The 18,371-nt window shown below is 37.7% G+C and overlaps 1 protein-coding gene across 12 annotated transcripts in view; it reads right to left on the bottom strand.

The window, feature by feature from the left end:
- Window positions 1-512: 512 nt before the first annotated feature.
- The window catches only part of CHL1 (cell adhesion molecule L1 like), a 141,160-nt gene continuing 123,301 nt past the window's right edge, over window positions 513-18,371 (bottom strand). For 9 of the 12 annotated variants that reach the window (XM_074914708.1, XM_074914705.1, XM_074914713.1 and 6 more), the window contains 7 exons: window positions 18,042-18,246; window positions 17,699-17,821; window positions 16,241-16,420; window positions 9,236-9,397; window positions 8,424-8,555; window positions 7,508-7,580; window positions 513-5,570 (listed from right to left, as the gene is read on the bottom strand). In XM_074914708.1, coding sequence (XP_074770809.1) covers window positions 5,354-5,570; window positions 7,508-7,580; window positions 8,424-8,555; window positions 9,236-9,397; window positions 16,241-16,420; window positions 17,699-17,821; window positions 18,042-18,246 — 1,092 coding nt within the window. In that variant the 3' untranslated portion in view covers window positions 513-5,353. Of the gene's footprint in view, window positions 5,571-6,754; window positions 7,581-8,423; window positions 8,556-9,235; window positions 9,398-16,240; window positions 16,421-17,698; window positions 17,822-18,041; window positions 18,247-18,371 lie in introns of all 12 variants that reach the window. The other 3 variants (XR_012634317.1, XM_074914714.1, XM_074914715.1) reach the window with 3 other exon arrangements.

Below are 18,371 nucleotides of genomic sequence, written 5' to 3'. Positions count from 1 at the left end.
GTTGAGCTTTTGTCTTCCATTTAATGACTAAGTGTATTTTAATACTGGATGATGTTATTTTTGCAGGTATTTCACATGCCACTTAGCTTAAAGCTCTGTGTGCTTGGGAGGTTATGTGATGTTAACTGACACAGAGTATATAAAGCATGTTATAGATGCTAACATATAGGATGATGGTTTGATCCAGGAGATAGTCATACTGAAAGAAGTGATGCATTTGAATTCAGGGTGTTTACATTTCACATTCATCCCTGCTTTGGTGTAGATCATTCTAGGTGGCTGTTGTCTGTGGTGTCTGACAGTCCCAGCGAAAGCCAAGGGCAGCTTGACCACGATGCAGGCCAAGCAAACCCACCACAGACCACTAGCTTGAGAGCACGATGAATGACAAATAAAACAGATTCCTAGCAAAGAAATGGTATTGGGAGAAAAAACAAAACAAAACAAACAACAAACAAAAACAAAAGAGAAACTTGCTGATTACAGCTAAGGCTTTTGAAGATTACATCAAGTCGAACTTTTATTAGCAAAGTTGTATTTCATGTAAAATGAAAATATCTTTTAAAACCATACGTGCACATATGCATGATACAAACAGCAACTACAGTACAACACATTTCTCTAAACTTTAATAAATGCATACTAACATTTAGCTCAAAAAGTAACATCGTAACAGTGACACCACATTTGCTTTGATCTTTTCTCATGAAATTACAAAGTATCTTGTTTAAAGTAATAATAATAAAAAACAAAACAGACAGTATGCTTTGGCTCAAACCCACCTACTGGTTCCTGCCTGAAAAGTGAAGAAATCAGTGCAGATCACTTGAGACTTTTACATGAAAGATATGGAGCTGTAATGTAAACATGTACTGGTACTCCAACACGGTTTCTATGCCTTATTTTGAAATACTAAACATTAACAGATGCAGCTGAGGGCTTGATCCATTGCCAAACAAAGGAAATTCTCTGGTCATGAAGAACTTCCTTTCTCTATATCCATTCTTACAGGTACATAACATAATCTAGATTTGCCACTCTTCTGCAAAATAATGACTATAAATATTATGATGAGATTTCCTTTCAGAAGCACGCAAGGATCAGTGAATTTTGTTCCAGCTTTAGTGTACAAAACTGCATGGGGAATTACTGTTAAAAAACCCCACCTTTTTTATATAGAAAGATTATGCTAGTATTTGTTTTCATCTCAAAAATAATATTGAACTGAAAACTTTTATTAAAACCTCTCATGCATTGGATCTGACCCATTCAGTCAATGAAAGCAGTTATCAGAAAAAGAGTTACTCATTAAAATTTGTGTAATAAGAACACAACAGAACAAATATCATCAGTCATTAAATTATATGCTAATTAGAGCCATTTAAAATTTGAGTTACAAAGAAGGCGTTTCAATTTATTATATATACACACACATTTCTATACAGAGGGGAAAGTCATTTTCTGATTTGATTCCTAATTCTGCTCTTCCTAAAGATCCAGCCCTAGCTGAAGAGCAAGCAAGGATTTCTTGAGACTGGGCCCCCAAATTTTGCCAGAGAATGAAGCTGGGGCCATTACATTAGTGCAATTACATTATATATATATTTTAAAAATAAATATTTAGTTCTGAGATTACAATCCATATCAAATCAATGGCATGCTGTTCTGTGAACACAAATGTCTCACTTGCATGGGAGCTAGCACGCGGGTTTTTTTCCCATTAGTTACGAAAAGCTGATTTTATTTGCTTAATCTCATGCACAGTCAAAACTGCACAAATTTTTGAGAAACATCCATCCCTCTCTTTGTTCCAGAGGAGGCTGCTTAAATCCGCGAGCCAGGATTCCTGGGGCCAGGGAAATGCCTCCTCCTTGCTGGATCAAATTGCATCCTGGGTTGACTAAGATATCAAATCTGAAAGTGTCATTTCCCCCCTCACACTTGTACTGTCAGCAAAATGTAATGGCATATCACAACCAAATGTAACCAAGCTAACAGCTATGGCAGTGGGTAATTAATAATTCTCTATGCAGCACGGTCTGTGTGCTCACATGGCTGGCCATCCCTGACTCCCTCCACCCAGCAGGCAGTCTGAAATTCCCTGCTAGGTAGTAATTAGTGAAATCACCACAGATTTCCATCAACTAATTTTAATAAACACTCCTGGCCAGGGAAAAAAATGAAAAACAAACCAAAAAAAACCCAACAAAAAACACCAGCTATTGGATTTAATGTACTATTTCAGAACTGCAGTACAGTTGGTGATACTTTTTATTACAAGGCCACACTTCCTCTCACCTGTACCAGACTGCCCTAGAGAAAAATGCAGCCTATCTCCTGGCAATGACAAAAAACTGCTCAGAAAAATCTAAGCTTGCTCTGTTAGTTTCGTTTTGAAAGTAAATCTCTAAAAAATCATCAGTGTCCTGCACTTTTGAAGGTACACTGTATGAGTGGTACCCTTACAACAGAAAATAAAACCCCAATGGGAAGAATAAAAAAAAGGAAAAGAGATGATTGGAAAAGAGAAAAAAACTCAGGAAAGCAAGATTCCCCATGAGTTTTAGCCATTTGTTTAATATTCATTGGGCATATTCCTCAAAAGTCAGTGGGCACTGTACAAATTCCATTGCACATCTTTTTTGTCACTGTATGATTTTTAGGCCCTGAGGCATCATGAAACACCAACATTAAGATTTAAGGATCTGAATTAAAATTTTAATAGAAAAAGCACTCATACCGGCACAGATGAGTAGCACATCACAGGAATGTCATAAACATCTCTTAGCAGCAACAGAGCAAGTGATAGCACAGGGGATTTATATTCATTATTCGATAATTTGACACTCACTAATATGATTTGAAATTTGTGTCTGTTTAACATAGGCATTTACTGGGACAAGGAGTCTAGCTGATCTGCAGCAACCCAAAGTACAAGAAAGCAGATGACTGGGACTGCAGATGGGTCGCATCCAGGCTCAGCCCCTGCCCTGGTTAGTGACCCCACGGCTGGGGAGCTCTGCCAGGCTCAGCACAGCCCCCGCCCCAGCCCCCTGCACAGGGAGGTTAGCAAGGCTGTGGGGGAGTCCACTCCAATCCTCTTCCTATGTCAAAGCGCCTAGTGGGGATGAAATCTAAAGGAAACACACTAAAAATAGCCTGAAGCTTGCAACAAAGGTTGTCACAAGCCTAATCAGTTCTTAAGACTTTATCTGGTTTGGGCTGCAGCAGACTAGAGTCAGCAGATAAAGACCCTGGTGGGAAATGTCTCTGTTGATGAGATGCCAATTTTCACATTTCTCCAATCACGCAGTCCATTTTAAAATGAATATTTTTTCAAAAATAAAAATTACTTTGGACTTTTTCAGCATTTGGATTGAGTGAAATACAAAAACTAAAACTTTATAAATAATAAAAACTGAATTATTTGGGTCACTGGGGTGATTTTTGACTCAGGGCAGATTTCATCCTTTTATACGCAGACACATGACATCACTGGGGATTTTGGGCTGGCTGTTTGGGATTTGTTTTTTCCAATTAGAAGCTATATGAAAGGTCCTTACAAATTAAAAGAAACAAAAAACAACAACAAAAAAAGAGGAACAGATATGCAGAAGCATTGAGCACCAAAGGCCACTACTACTTTCAGAAATCAGTGAGCCCTGGGGAGGAGCCCAAGCTAAGGTGAGCTGTGCATAAACTATGGCCTTTCTACTGGTAGCAACCTGCTTTTCTGTGGGCAACTAACAGGTGGTAATTGTAGCCGTTAATGGAAACTCGTAACCATGCGAATAATTCTTGCTTCCTCTCTTTCTTCCACTGAAGTAACAGAGACCATGAAGGAGCCATTGGGGATATTTGCCTAATTACTATCACGATGCAAATGGCTGTTAGGATATATTCCTCCTGCAGTAACTATTTAAAAGATATTATAATTGAAGTGACAGTCATTTGTAAGTGCAAGAAGAAATGAAGCCATAGTGATACTCTACTCAAATAAGCATATTCAAAAATACAAATGCTTTTAAAGTAATTCAGGAGATTCCAATACAAAAAGACCAAAAAAATGTGCTGTACAGCTTTGCTGAGTTAGTGTTGGAGAGGCAAAGAAAAGAACCATGCTTAAACCAGCATTCAGTAAACAAAATATAAATGAAACTATACCATAATATTTTCTCTTTGCTTTCGCTTTTGTTTATTTAACAATGAAGAGCTTGAAAATAAATGATCTCTTGAAAGTCAGGTACATCTATTTTATGTAATACGAGGAAGATGTGAGATTTATATGACTGGTATACACACAACCCCTTCTGAAAACTAGTTTTGCTGGTCCAAACCCATATTGAGAAGCAATTCTATTCATCCTACACAGCTATACAGACTCATGCTAGCAACATGTCGCATTTCAAAATAAAACCAGGCTGATTTTTACTTGTGTCAATATTAATATCATATGTACAACTTCTCCATGAAATGTATGCTAGCGCACAAATATACAGATATGAGACAGACAACAAGCATTTTGCTTAGAAATGCAGCTTGTAGAGACTCGGGAAAACAAACTTTCTAATGATGGTGGATGAGAACCCTGTTTTGCCTTGCCACAGGAAGATACTGCAGCTTAACTTATTTAAGGAAATAGTGCCAGCTACTGGACAGAAGATTCATCCACAAGGCCAGAGCTTTGTCTTTTAAGAGCAATTTTTCTGTGGATAAAGTTGCATCTCTAAGTATTGGTAATTGCAGTCAGCTGTAACCACTAAAATAATTTTAGAGTATCATAAGCAAAGGAGTTTATTTTTTAAAATGAAAAATTATACAATATATAGAATATATTTCTCCAGTATTTTAAATTATCATTTTTTCTCAGTAGGATGCATTGTGTCACTTTGCAGAGTAATCTGTTGTCTTTGTTTGATTTTCTTGTTGTGTTATAACCTCTACAATGCCGAGGCCATGGTACACGAGGGAATACTATATATAAATGTATGTACAAAGTGACAACAGCCACATAGGAAGAAAAAAATACTATACAAGAGAAACATATTCCAAACATAAGAAACACATGGACTAGCAGTTACATATACAGATGTCACACTGAGTAATTCTGGTTTGGTAAGACTAAGACATTTTGTAGAGTAACGAATTATTTGTTTTGTTTTAATTAGGAGAAAACACCTAGAAATTAGGATGGAAAATCATCTTTTAGTGGCAGTGACTTATTTTTATATTACCTGGATGTCAGGTTCCTGACTGGCTCAACTGGCAACCTGCTTCCAATCACATGTGGTAACTGTGGAGTACTAATCAAGATAAATATCACAATTAAACATGAATCATTCTTGCTTATATTTTAGGCGTGGAGAGGAAAAGTTGCCGTAGAACTCCCAGTGCTTTCCACTGATCCTTTTTCCTTAGATCCAGAATAAGCTCCAATAAATGAACCATCTTCATTGAACATCCCATGCTCCCCTTCTCCATAATCTACCAGACTATCAGCACTTTCAGTGGCTTTAATGTCCCCGTTAATTGACTGGAGGCTGCCTTTCAGCGGCTTTTCATCGCTGTCACTACAAAACAAAGAAATGCCTTTCCAAAAATCTAGCTTTTAATTACAGGCATGGAAACTGCTCTTTTATTGCAAAAGAAAGCAACAAGAGGGAAGAGCGGGGGAAACATTTCTGTGTGGGTTGTACACTGAGAATGATCTGACCTCATGAGTCCTGCTTGGTCTGGTGCACCTCAAACAGGTTATGCACACCGACCTGAATTCCCCACATACATGATTTTGTGATTATCACAACAATGGAATTGGTTAAAAAGGCAAACATCAATGAAAACTAAAAGTGTGTTTTGGTTTTTTTCCCTTTTTGCCTTGGGCAGACAAAAGAATGGACATAAAGTGAAGGGGAAAGAAAAGGAAATGTTGGAAAGGATCTGAGGGATTCATTCCAGCAGTCAGTGCTGATGTTGAGTCTTCGGCATCTTACAGAAAGAGACATTTTCATTTTACAAAACAGTGGGTGCTGTTCAGGGCCTATTTATTTCATTTTTCTTTTGAGGTGGGTGGGTGAACTGATGTAGAGTTGTGGGATAAGGCATCAGCTATAGGTTATACCTTACTGCTTTGTGAGCATTTGTTTGATTTTAGGTGACTAGCAAAGGGGCCTTTTTCCCTTTTTTCATTTGTTCTGCTGTTATCTTACTGTAACTGATGGAGTTTCTCTCTGCTAAAGGGTAGGAACAGGGAAAAATGAAAGCAGAATCAGAGTGTCTGTATCTGCTCATATGCAGTCTATGTTCAGTGGCAATTTTGTTGAAAAGACAGACCCACCACCAAAATTCGGGAAAAAAAAAAGGAAATTCCACTGGTCATTCCTCCTAATGGCACCACAGAAGAAGAACCAAAGCAGCCTGACTTTTCCCGACTGAACGTGACATCTGGGGGGGATGGGGAACATAGATTAAAAGCTTACAAAAAAAATAATTAGGCCTCTGAACTAAGTACATAATTACTCAATTATGGTCCTTGCTGATGCCAACTCAGTGTCAAAGCTTTGGTTATGTTATCTAAGGCAGGACAGAGAAATGTTCCTGAACTTTATCTCGTCAGCATGTAATCAATAACATAATAATCAATACAGTAAAAATATTTGCTACTTTTCTGCACATGGCATTTCTATTTATATAAAAGACGTTTGGAGTTTGGGGTGAAAGGAGGGGGTCAAAGTTATTAACCTCAGGACTTTCTTACCTTTCTAAATATTTGTCCCATTAGAAAGCATTAAAAATTAAATAAAGATGAAATTATGCAGAAAAAAAACCCTATTCCAGTACAAATAATGTAGTATATATAAGTGGGATTTCAACAGAAGTTTTATGTCCTTAAGGTCAGCGACACCAGTTTTCCAGCATTGTTCTTATAATGACATATTTTTCTTCATACGACAGTTACATAATATTGTAAGCTTTAGTTATTTTAAAGCAGCCAAAGTAATTATTTCAGTTCTCCTACAGAAACTTCTGTAGTGAGCTTTGTTTGGGTTTTCACCATCTCTTACCATATTTCAAAATTCTGTTTTCTTCCACAAAAAGAACATTCCCCATATTACACAATTTGGGCCTGACTTAGTTTCAGAAACCCACTGAAGACATAAAAGTCTCTCTTGACTTCACTGGCTATTACAGCAGGAACCCAAATTATCATATATATTTACATTATTCATACAATGCTAATTAAAAAAAAAAATAAAAAAAACAACAAATGAAAACCAAGTGAAAAATAGCCACTGATACATCAACATTTACTTATATCCCAACCTGGATGTATTTAAGTATACAGGATATACCTTTATATTCTTACTAGTATCCACTCTTGTGTGGTTTGCTTTGAAAATGAAAAATAGCATTAATTGCATGCTATAAAAATGTCCTAAATAATGATGACAGCTGGAACCAAACAAAACCCCCAAAACCAGAAACACTTGTTAAAGCAGGTCCTATTTACCTATATTCCCCAAAGATTTCATCTTTTATTGATTGAGCTTCAGGATCTGGATGCAAATCTTCTTTTTCTTTCACTGTACAAATAAAATAAAGCACAGATCTGTATGCCATGTTCTGCTGTGGATTTTTCTGTTTGCAGGTGCAATGGGAAAACCACCTGTCACCTACAGCCTAACCTGGAGGGCAGCAGCTCGCACTGCATCTCTGGCCAGACACAACCAGCACGCTTCCATCAAGGGTTTGGGGCCATTCCCTAATTTTTAAGAAAGCTAGCAAGTGTTTACAGAATCATAAAATCATAGAATGGTTTGGGTTGGAAGGGACCTTTAAAGGTCATCTAGTCCTACCTACCTGCAGTGAGCAGGGACATCTTCAATTAGGCCAGGCTGCTAAGCCCCGTCCAACCTGGCATTGAATGTTTCCAGGGATGGGGCATCTACCACCTCTCTGGGCAACCAGATCTATACTTAAATCCTTACTCACTGCTTTGAAAACTACAGTATTACCTTCAGCAAAATACTCTATTGTTCAGCAGTTTGTCTACCCATGGTAGTTATGTCAGTTAGTATGTCACGCAGCAGTTATGAGGTGAAAAGTGAGCAGGCAGACCCATCAAGGCAGGCTCAGAGGTGCAGCTGGTGAAGGACCTTGCCTCTACAGCTGGACTGAATACTAGAAGATTCAAAAAGCACTATCAAAGGCCTTAGCAAGATCTCTGACCAACACACAGCCCTATCTTACCCAGAGAGTACAGTTTCACTTATATTCATTAGAATCCATCCTGAGGATATTTATCAAAAGCTACAAATCCTAATTGGATGTTTCTGCTTGTGGCTTTGCAGCCTCCAGAGATAAAAGCCTGAAGGATGCTTGTTATTAACATGTGAACACAGCGAAAGGACAATAAATCCATTTACCTGAGTATTTTCCTCCTTTATTTCTTCTGACAAAGCAAATAGTTAGCAGCAGTAGGGTGAGCAAAGCGATGGCACACATCAGTCCAATAAACCACCCCTGCGTGGAAATTCCATCGTAAATGCCAGCATAGGCTTTGTGAAACAGAAGAGGAGTGAAAAAGAAGAAAATTAATCAGAGGAAAAGGGCATCACCCTACTATAACATGAATACATAACGTGTTCTTCACTGGATCCTAATTGAATCAGTCTATCACTACCTATTGCGTTCAACTTAAAGAAATGCAAGACAGAAATATGTTCAGAGCGTGACATTTTTAGACTTAAGGGGAATGCTCAGTCTACAAGGCACAATACAGACATTTTGGAAAGGTACTTCTGAGAGAGTAGTTGACTCACAGGATTAATGCCAAATAAGAAAGCTGAACAGAGAATTGTTAAGCCTCTCATGCAAAAGCAGTTTTGCAAAAGAAACAGAGTTAAAAGGGCACCCAACACATGCAAACCGCTGGACTGGCACACTTAAAATGGATTATATCACAGCACTACCCTTTCAAAATCGCATAGGAGGAAAACTGGTTTGTAAACGTTTGTAATTGTTCCAGGCTATTGTGCATCAAGTAAGGCACAGTACTCAGCCAAGAACCATGGATGCATTTATGCTCCCATGGGATTCAACTGCAAGGGTCAACACAAAAATCACAGAACAAAATTATGATTTTGGTACACTTTCACTGCACAATGTAAGATGTAACTTCAACATTTGTTTACATTCAAAATAAATCTTTATCACCTTGAAGGGTTTCATGTCTCACCTCTCCCCCTTGTCTCAATTACATCTTCAAAAATGCTATTGTTATCAACCCAATTCTTAGTCACTAGACGAACTGTATATTCAGTTCCAGGCTCAAGTGCCTCAATGGGGTGAAACTTTTGGGTGGGCTTTACTGCTTCTGAGATCTTGCCGATCCCTTTACCTATGGAATGTACATATTCAAGTCATATTGATTAATGGTATTCATTGAACAAAAGGCCTGTGAAATGCACATTCATAAATAATGTAAATAACACACAAATATGACACACAAGGATTTTTAACATTTGTCATCAGATAATCTGATTCTTAAAAGCAGGCAGTGAAGTAAAAAACATGCCCCCTATTTGATTTTTAATATTCCATCAGATAAAATAAACAGCAGACTGAAGTAATCCCGATGTTTATGAAGGGGGTTGTACATTTCCCAGGATGATAGTTAATATTGATGGGGGATTATGGACCTGCTTTAACTAATGCATGCTTAAAAAATTACAACTTGAAAATGGGCTTGCTTTGTATAGATAATCTGGGGTTTGATGCTTCTCCCATTGAACTAAACTCAGCAGGGAAGCACAGACAGCTTGTTATCTGGAAATGGATTCTTACATGTCTCACGGAAAAAATTAACATTGGGATTTGTACTCATTTCTCTCCTGACAGTGATTTTCCATGTCCTTTAAATTCCACAATGCCTGCACAAAGCAGTGTTTTAGATGTAGCTGAAGTTTGCTTTTAAATTCGTATTTAGGCATTTCAATGTGCCTGATGAGTTTAATATCTGAATAAGAGGTAGAAGGGAAATTCCAGTAGCCCTAGTTCTAGATCCTTTTTACTTGCAAAATGCCTACTGTAATTTCTGACTGCATTAAGACTGTAGGGTATTAAATAGTTTGGTGTTTTTTGTTTTTTTTTTTAAATAGCATTTGTGGATAACAGAAAAAAGGACATCTAGAGAGGGTAGCAATCACTGCCTGAACATGAAAAGCCTGTTCATACAAGTAAATGCAGAACTGTGTGTTGACATGGGGGATCTCTTTAGTCAACCAACGGGTACAACAGGAGAGTGTGCCTGCCCTCAAAGGCAGGAGAGAGATTGGGGGGGCTGCACTTATATAAATATAACTCTTTTAATTGTGTTCGGTTGCCTAATTTGCCTGCTTTATCCAAAGTCATCTAAACTAAGGATTGTGCACACAGTATAATTTGAGAACTACTTGACCATTAGCACTGGCAGTAGAACAATGCTCGTTAATACTTAAACTAGTAAACAAGCAAAGCAAGAAGCTTTCAGAGATTAAGGCTTAGTTGACAGCTGAAAGAAAAAAAAAAAAAGAAAAAGATTAAGACGAATCCAAGCACAATCAAAGCAGCAGTTCAAGATAAGTTTTCCAAGGCAACTGTACATGTATTACAATGAACAGTTACATTAGTAGACCATTGGGACCTAGAGAGAACACATACAGCTGAAATACTGTTGATACTGAAGCACAGCTTATTAGCATAAATTAATCCATCTATCAGTAAATTTTGCTAAATGAATTATGTGAAACTGAGCTATAATTTTTAATCAAACTGCAAATTAATCAACAGGATACCACAGGTATGTTTTAATTACACGTTTTAAAATCAAGACATTAGAAAAACATTATTTAATGGAAACACTATCCATAAAGTAACAAGAACGAATGTGAACCTTCAACCCATTGTGTATTAAATAACGTATAACACCTAGGCATGACATGAGAACCACGTGGTCCAATTTGTACACAACACAAGTCTCCTTAGGAAGCATTTCTCCTGAATTCCTGGTAAGCAAAATGCTTATCCCTGATCTCCATGGTAGCCCACCGCTGTGGTTCATTGTCCATTTTCTTAAACCAGCTTAAACAGTCCACATCTACCACCTATTTATTTCCAGCTCGTGCCAGCCTCCTCTTTTTGAATAGCCAGCTCTTTGCAGAAGCACAAAGAGGGAACTGATATGGCTGAAGAATAACCCTTTTCTGCCAGGGTGTTGTTCAGCTGTATTAGCCCCTCTGGCCAGCCATGCCCCTGCCCTGGCACACCAAGCAGTGCTGGGCTGGGACACACATCTTGGAGTGAGGGCTTGAGCCCAACCTGACCTGGGACTGGGGATTTACCATCAACATCAGCTATCCCAAAACAGAAAACAGAATTTTTTCTTTAAAACTCAGTACAGGAGTCCAGTGATGGGTGATTATGAGGTTTCTTTCCACGTGATTTCTTTCAGGCCTGTGTTACACACTCAATATAGTACCTACAGAGGAGAAAGCATTGCTAATTGGGGCAAGTTTGGTGGTTGGAATAGAAAAAGTACTGTAGCATCCTGAAAAATAAAAGCAAAAATATACAGATAAGGAAAAGCTCAACATACTGAAAGGTCAGTGAGCTGCAGAAATTAGCTTCAGAAAATTGAAAGCAGTTGGGTTAGGTTTTTAATCTACAATAAGGGAGAAGAAGCATTAGTAATAAAGGCATATCACCAGCACTTCTCATCTTCCCCCACTATTTATCAGCCACACCATGGGACTCGCGTGAACATTAAACACTGAACTGCAATTTTACAATATTCCTACCGGGCTTCAAGATTTATGAGAACAACAGAACACACATTTTTTATAGAAGCTTATGGCATAAAGGGAAAAACAATATAAACTGCCCCCAAAGACTTACAAGACTGCTAGTTCTCCAAAAGTTGGCACATCTGTTATAAAACATACTTATGTAAAAAACCTGGCAGTCTAATGGCTAAATACTAATCGTGGGCAAAATTTTAATTTATAACCATACCTGTCTAAATACATCTGTTGCAATAAATGGAAAGTTGAACTTTCATTAGTTTTCCCCTACTGCTTGGCTATTAAAAGTGTATAAATATGCATCACAAGTATCCTTCATCTTCTCGGCTTTTTTAGTGCAGAAGGTAATTCATACTAAAATCAGAAATATTTAAAGCTATAAACATTAGTAAACCTGTAGTATGCAAAGTCTACTGAGAATAATTTATAGGTGAGTTAGCAATCATCTATTTGTACTGATTGTCATTTGCAGGAGAAGTCTGAGCTCAGACAAGAAGAGAGGTTACAGTTTGTTTCATCTCCTGCTCTCTAGTTGTGTTTGCTGTACTGAGGCAGGGTGATAGAAGAGGAAAAAGCAAAACCAAAAAACAACAACAACAAAAAAACCACACCAAAACAAAACAAAAAAAAAAAAGCAAAGAAAAACAGTTAATCACAAATTTGCTTAAAGTACTCCCAGACTGATACATTTAGCACATTTTATTTAACATGCCTATTTTTCTTGCTCAAAATGATAAGGGTTTAAAACAGCAATATTCCATCTATTCCTTTTCCCAGGCTGGCAGGACAGTTTGTTGCCTGTCATAAGCAACAGGGTTTGATGGGCTACAGGCCCCCTGGCCAGAGAAGAGGCAGCAGAGTGGCGTGGCATAAATGACAGAAAAAGAAACTTTTCACCAAGATTTCATCAGATTCTCTTACTGTGAGCAGAGGGTATATTGTTGGTAACAATACCAGTGGTTACATATGGCTAAGGCAGATGTATTTTTCCTTTTTCACTGTGCCTGTGGCAAAAGAGAACTAAACCCATATATTTTGTAACTAATGGTTACTCTCCTCGTCTTACGGTGTGTCATGAAGGTTAGTACCCTCCAGCTAAGATTTTCAAAAAGCCTGTGGGAGTTATGTGCCAATTGCCATTGAAATATAATTAAACTGGTGAACTTCTATTCTCTGGCCTCTCTGGAAAATAAAACTACAGTTGTATGACTTCCTCTAGATGAATTTTTCATTAAGGCTTGAATTTCTGGACACACAGTAACCATTCTCAATGTGTAATACATGTTTAGTAATCCTCCAGAAACACTGGTAGCTCTGGATGAAAAGAAGCTTTGTGTTAAAGAAGAATTGCTATATTAAATTAACTTTTTTCACTTATGTAAGAACATTATTTTGTGTTATGTTTCTGAGGGCTAATGATCATTGGGAAATTGACACTCTCAAGGGGAAAGCCAATTAGTTCGTAGGTCATTTAAGAAATACTGCCTGAAAATGGAAATTTAGAGGTAAAACTCATTTTCTAAAGACAGTATACCTTCTTCTGTGGAATGAAACCACAAGAAAGCCACAAAAATGAAACCATTATTTATTTTGCAGTACAATGCAAATATTCTTTTGCCCAGGGTCTTCATGATTGTCCACAGTATGTCATCAACACCAGAAAAAGACCTTTGGTTATATATCAGCATTTCATATCTGAGTTATTTTGGCTATGTTTAAGATCTTTCATAAGAAAGAGGACTTTTATTTCATTGCCTTTGTATTAGCTGCTAATGCCAGTGGTGCTGGGTCATGCAACAGGGATGCTATAAATGAAAGCTTTTATATTGCCTACTTCTATTTCTCACTAATTCCAGTGGGCCTGAATTTAATCATAGAGAGAAATATTAAAGTGTGGTTTTCCTCTGTTAAGTTAATTAGACAGAAACAGCCTGTCTGACAGAGGCAGTACTGCAGAGCAGAGGGTTCTACCTCTGATGCTGCTGGACATGCACAGGATGCAGAATGTGGCACTGAACTGCTGGAGAACGAAGAAATAGAGATGTGAGCATGAGATGGTCTTTCCCTATCAGTATACACTCATTGACCTTTTGGTAAAGTGTTGCTAACCCAAAGAAATTTTGTTACTCCTGACAAAAAATGGTTCATTCACAGAGGAAGATGCTGCAGTTGTAGAGAAAGGGTATGATCTACTCATTTATCTAGGGAGTTACATTTATTTGAGAGAAACATTTTTTCCTAAATTTAGTCATTAGTGCCACTGCAAACTCATCATCAGGAGGTGGATTACAGGCTAGTAAAATTACCATTTAAGGCTCAACAATTTTCCCTACACAGACTTTCTTTTAGCGGTGATACATGCATACTTGCATATGTACATATTAAAAAAAGAGACTGACTTTTCTTTCTGATTCCAGACTATAGTAGCAGGGATAACTGCAAATAAATGAAAGCAACAGTAGGGATGCAGATCAAGTACATCAATGATAAAATGTGAATGAATCCAAAGCTTCCACCACTCTCCTGGCAAAATGTATCATGAAGTTATGAAATACCCATGGCATGGCCTGCACACGCAATATTACAGCACTGGAAGCTATTCAAAGTCTCAAAATGAACAATGAGAGCTTTATATTTTTATTACTAAAATCAGAACATTGTGGATATAGAATCACTGAATCAAAACCCAAAGAAACTTGGAGTGCTCCATCTCAGAGTTTCATTTCAGAGGGCACCACATTTTATATCTGTTATTTATGTGGGTCATTTTAAATTATAAACTTTGACTTTTGAATTCACTGCCTTTTTTCAAAAGGAGAGATTGTTTTAATTCTGAGAAATTACCTTGCTTCCTGTACCACAACTTAAAACACCAATAAGGTCACTGAAAAGAGTGATTTTTTTCAGCCTATCATGTTTAGTTGAAAAATATCCAAACAATTTAGCCAGCAAATAATCACACAAAACTCTAATGGCATCAGTGACAGATGCAGTGTCCTAATTTAAGGTGGCTTGAGAACCAGTAAGGAGCACACACTAATTGCAGAACTGGACCCTTGCGGCTTTTATTAACTATACTGCTTTATTCTACAAGCATTTCACAAGAATGAGTTGTTGCCACTGCTGAAACAAAGTCTTAGGAAAGAAGAGAATGAGCACAAAACAAATGGCAACATTATCATCCTTTTAAGCATATCAGGCAGGGATGCATTTCATAAAACCTGACAAGGTTATTCAAAGAAGTTAAAGGCTTTCAAGTGGGCAAAACACATTATTCTGGCTGCCCAGTGAAGGCCAGAAAAGGTAACTATGGAGGTTAAATTGTACATTTTTAGCTTGGAAGGAAAAAAAAAAAAAAAAAAAAGGAGGATCTTTTACTTTCCTTAACAAAGAATAAATTTTAAACCATGCTGATTGTTTAATTGTTACTACTCTGTGAGTACCTGTGTACTACAGTGAGACTGGAGGCTACAAGACAGTTGAGAAGGAGTTTCGTTACTTGAGAAAATGGATGATTGTTGATGACTGGATGCTGAACAGGGATGTCATGAGTTTAAAGCACTTTTTACTTGTTTTACCAGTTAGTGAAGATATTCTGCAACTTGGAAGTCCAATAGGATGTTGTGCAACAAGGACCATTTTTCTATTTTATATGAACATTGTTCCAGACTGTTATCATTGCTAAAAATGATGAAGCCAGGAATCTTTTCCTTATCACATTCTCTTTCTCCTTCCCCATGGTAAGTGCACAGCAGTGGTTTCTGATTAATAGCAAGGATTTGTTCCTCAGTATTGTAGAGTTTTCAGACTTGCTGAGCACAGTACATTTTATTTCATTTCAGCTGAATGTGAAAGATGAGCTATCATATTGTGCTTGCAATTTTCCTTTAAATCACTGAACAAGAGTGCTTTAGGATAGGGTTTAAGTGGCACACAAATGCTCACTTCCAGTCTCTGATAAAATAATAATAAAATAATGGATCAAATGCATTGCAGTCATCTTTATGTTTATCTAGATTTTCCATGTCAAATACCTGCCCCCTAATGTTGCATCTTCATGCAAGGGCAGAATTTGTTTTTATTGTATTACTGAGAACAGGTTATCTAGATCTTCAATTTTCTGTTTGTGACTAAATGCAATTCACTTATTCTAGTACAGCTAGAGTTGATCGGTGGGAACAGAAACACAGTACTGTACTGCAAAATGAAACAGATAAGCTCTACTTTTCTGACGAGCTGCATGGATGGCTACATTAAAAAGTTCATTGATTGTTCTCATGGAAAGAAAAACAAATTTATTTCCTCTAATTACAAAGGAAATGTCAAGCCTGGAATATTCTCAATAGATTTTTTCATTATTGTTAGAGCTTCTCCACATAAAAACATATTGCCTATTAACTTACTCCCTTGAGCCATCGTTAGTCCTTCTTCTGTGACCGGCTTCCCACAGCCTTTGACTGTACAAGCCTTTACATAGAATTTGTACTTCGTACTGGAGCTGAGACCTGAAAGCCTCCAGCTGAGTGTGGAACGGTTGGTCACGCTGATGTCGTTCAGGGGTCCGATTTCATGCGTTTCATTTACTGAAAGGGAAAAGGCAGTTGAGTCACATCCAGCAGCTACAGGCTACGAACATGAAATGTGTCATGAACGTTCCTGCAAGGGAGGCACTCTGCAGTAAAGTAGGAAGGATAAAGCCTGAATAAGCATATCTCACCTTCCTGCCAAGTACTTTAATGGAATTTATCTCCTCCATGTCAATCTCCCAACTACTCAGTGAGCTATTACTGTTCTTAAAAAGCTCTCTGATTCTAGATATTCACATACTGAGTGGGAGGTAAAAATTACTGTCTCCTAGATCATTAAATATATATCAATTGCTTCTTGCTTTGCTTCCAAACATCTGCAAACTTTTGCAAGCAAGTTAACGGATGGATGTTCTGCTTTTCTCCCCTCTGCCTTGGCACAGTTGGCAGCTGAAGGAGGGGCTGCAACTCCCAAACTGCCTAAATAGATAGATCCATTCTCTGCTCATGGTCATCAAAAACAAACATCCAGACTCCAGACCTTGCTTGCAAAGGCAACTGGGCAGTTCCATTATCAGCAGGAGTAAGTGAAAACTACATGTTGGGGTTTTTTTGTAAGCAGGGCACAGTCTAAGCCTGTTCCATCCTCAAAGAACATATAAAATACCCTGAACCACACCTCACAGATGGTGTTGTGGCAGTCTGGGATCAATACTGGATCTTGCCTGAAGTTATCTGCTTGGTCTCTTCCCAGCTACTCAGTTCTTTCATAGGCAAGAAAGAAATAAATACTCCTGGTATTCAGTTGTTTATTAATGCGATTAATCAATAACATGACCCAGGTGGTAGTTGTCTACATTTCTGCTGAGGCATTGTACAGGGAGGAGGTGCTCACTGACATTATTGTGAAGATCTGAATAAATGTGGCTACTGACAAATTATTTTGCACTGAATAAGTTTCACTTCAGTAAAATGCACCTACAAATTATGGGTCTTCTTAATTACTATGTAGGTATAATTTGGAAATATGAAATAATTGAAGTAGTCTATAAATGTGAATTAGGGCACGACAACAATGTGAGTTTACATCAGGAAAGTGCATGGAAAACTTTTTGCTCTGAAGATGACTTTAGCCTGCCCTCTAGCAGGCTGTGTGCACATCACAGTCCACAACACTGATGCTGTTAGAGGGATCTCAGAAACTGCCCTTCTCATCAGCCTCTGTTTTAAGTAACTGTTCACATATAAACCTTTTTTTTTTTTTTTTTTCTCTTTTCTTTTTTTCTTTAACTAATAATGCTGAAATTCTAAAATCAAAATAAAACAAGCACATACTTATCTGGTATTGCAAAATGTAGCCAGTAAGATGGCCGTTTGCTTTCTTGGGAAGTCCCCACAGCAGTGTGACAGAGTCCTTATCAAAGTTCAAGATCCTTAGGAAACGTGGTTGTTCGGGGACTGAAAGATACAGGGATTAGCTTTCAAAGAAGATTGAACAGGTCTGACTCTACACATACTTGTTAAACGAGGATATAGTTTAGCTCAGCACCTACAGTTGCCCTTTCTAGTGAAGGGTTTTACAAATATTTAATTAATTTAAGTAAGGAAATAAATTTGTCTTGTTGAATGGACAATTTATATTTATGTGACTCCATCCTATATTCTCATTTTGTCTTACCTCCTTCTGGAGTTTCAAACACAACGGGGGAGCTTTCCGGGCCATCTCCTTTGGCATTGTAAGCCAAAACAGTTAAGTGGAATTCACTGAAGGGCTCTAGACCAGGAATCATCCCATAGTTTCTGTCTCCCACAAACGTTAGGAAATGTTTCTCTTGGTGATGCCTTTTTCCATCCAGCATGCTTTTTGTTTTCCACCAACTGACCTGCATTGAGATTGGTATTTCTATAACAAATTATGTTGTATGGGGTTGAACATGATATTGATTTCTCTCATCTTCCCAGAAATGAGAGATTGCAATCTATCCTTGATCTGGCATTCATTTAGTAG

The sequence above is a fragment of the Athene noctua genome, chromosome 10 (assembly GCF_965140245.1).
Source record: "Athene noctua chromosome 10, bAthNoc1.hap1.1, whole genome shotgun sequence".
Lineage (NCBI taxonomy): Eukaryota > Metazoa > Chordata > Aves > Strigiformes > Strigidae > Athene > Athene noctua.
The sequence above is the reverse complement of the archived record's forward strand: the minus strand, read 5'-3'. Positions and strand labels throughout refer to the sequence as shown.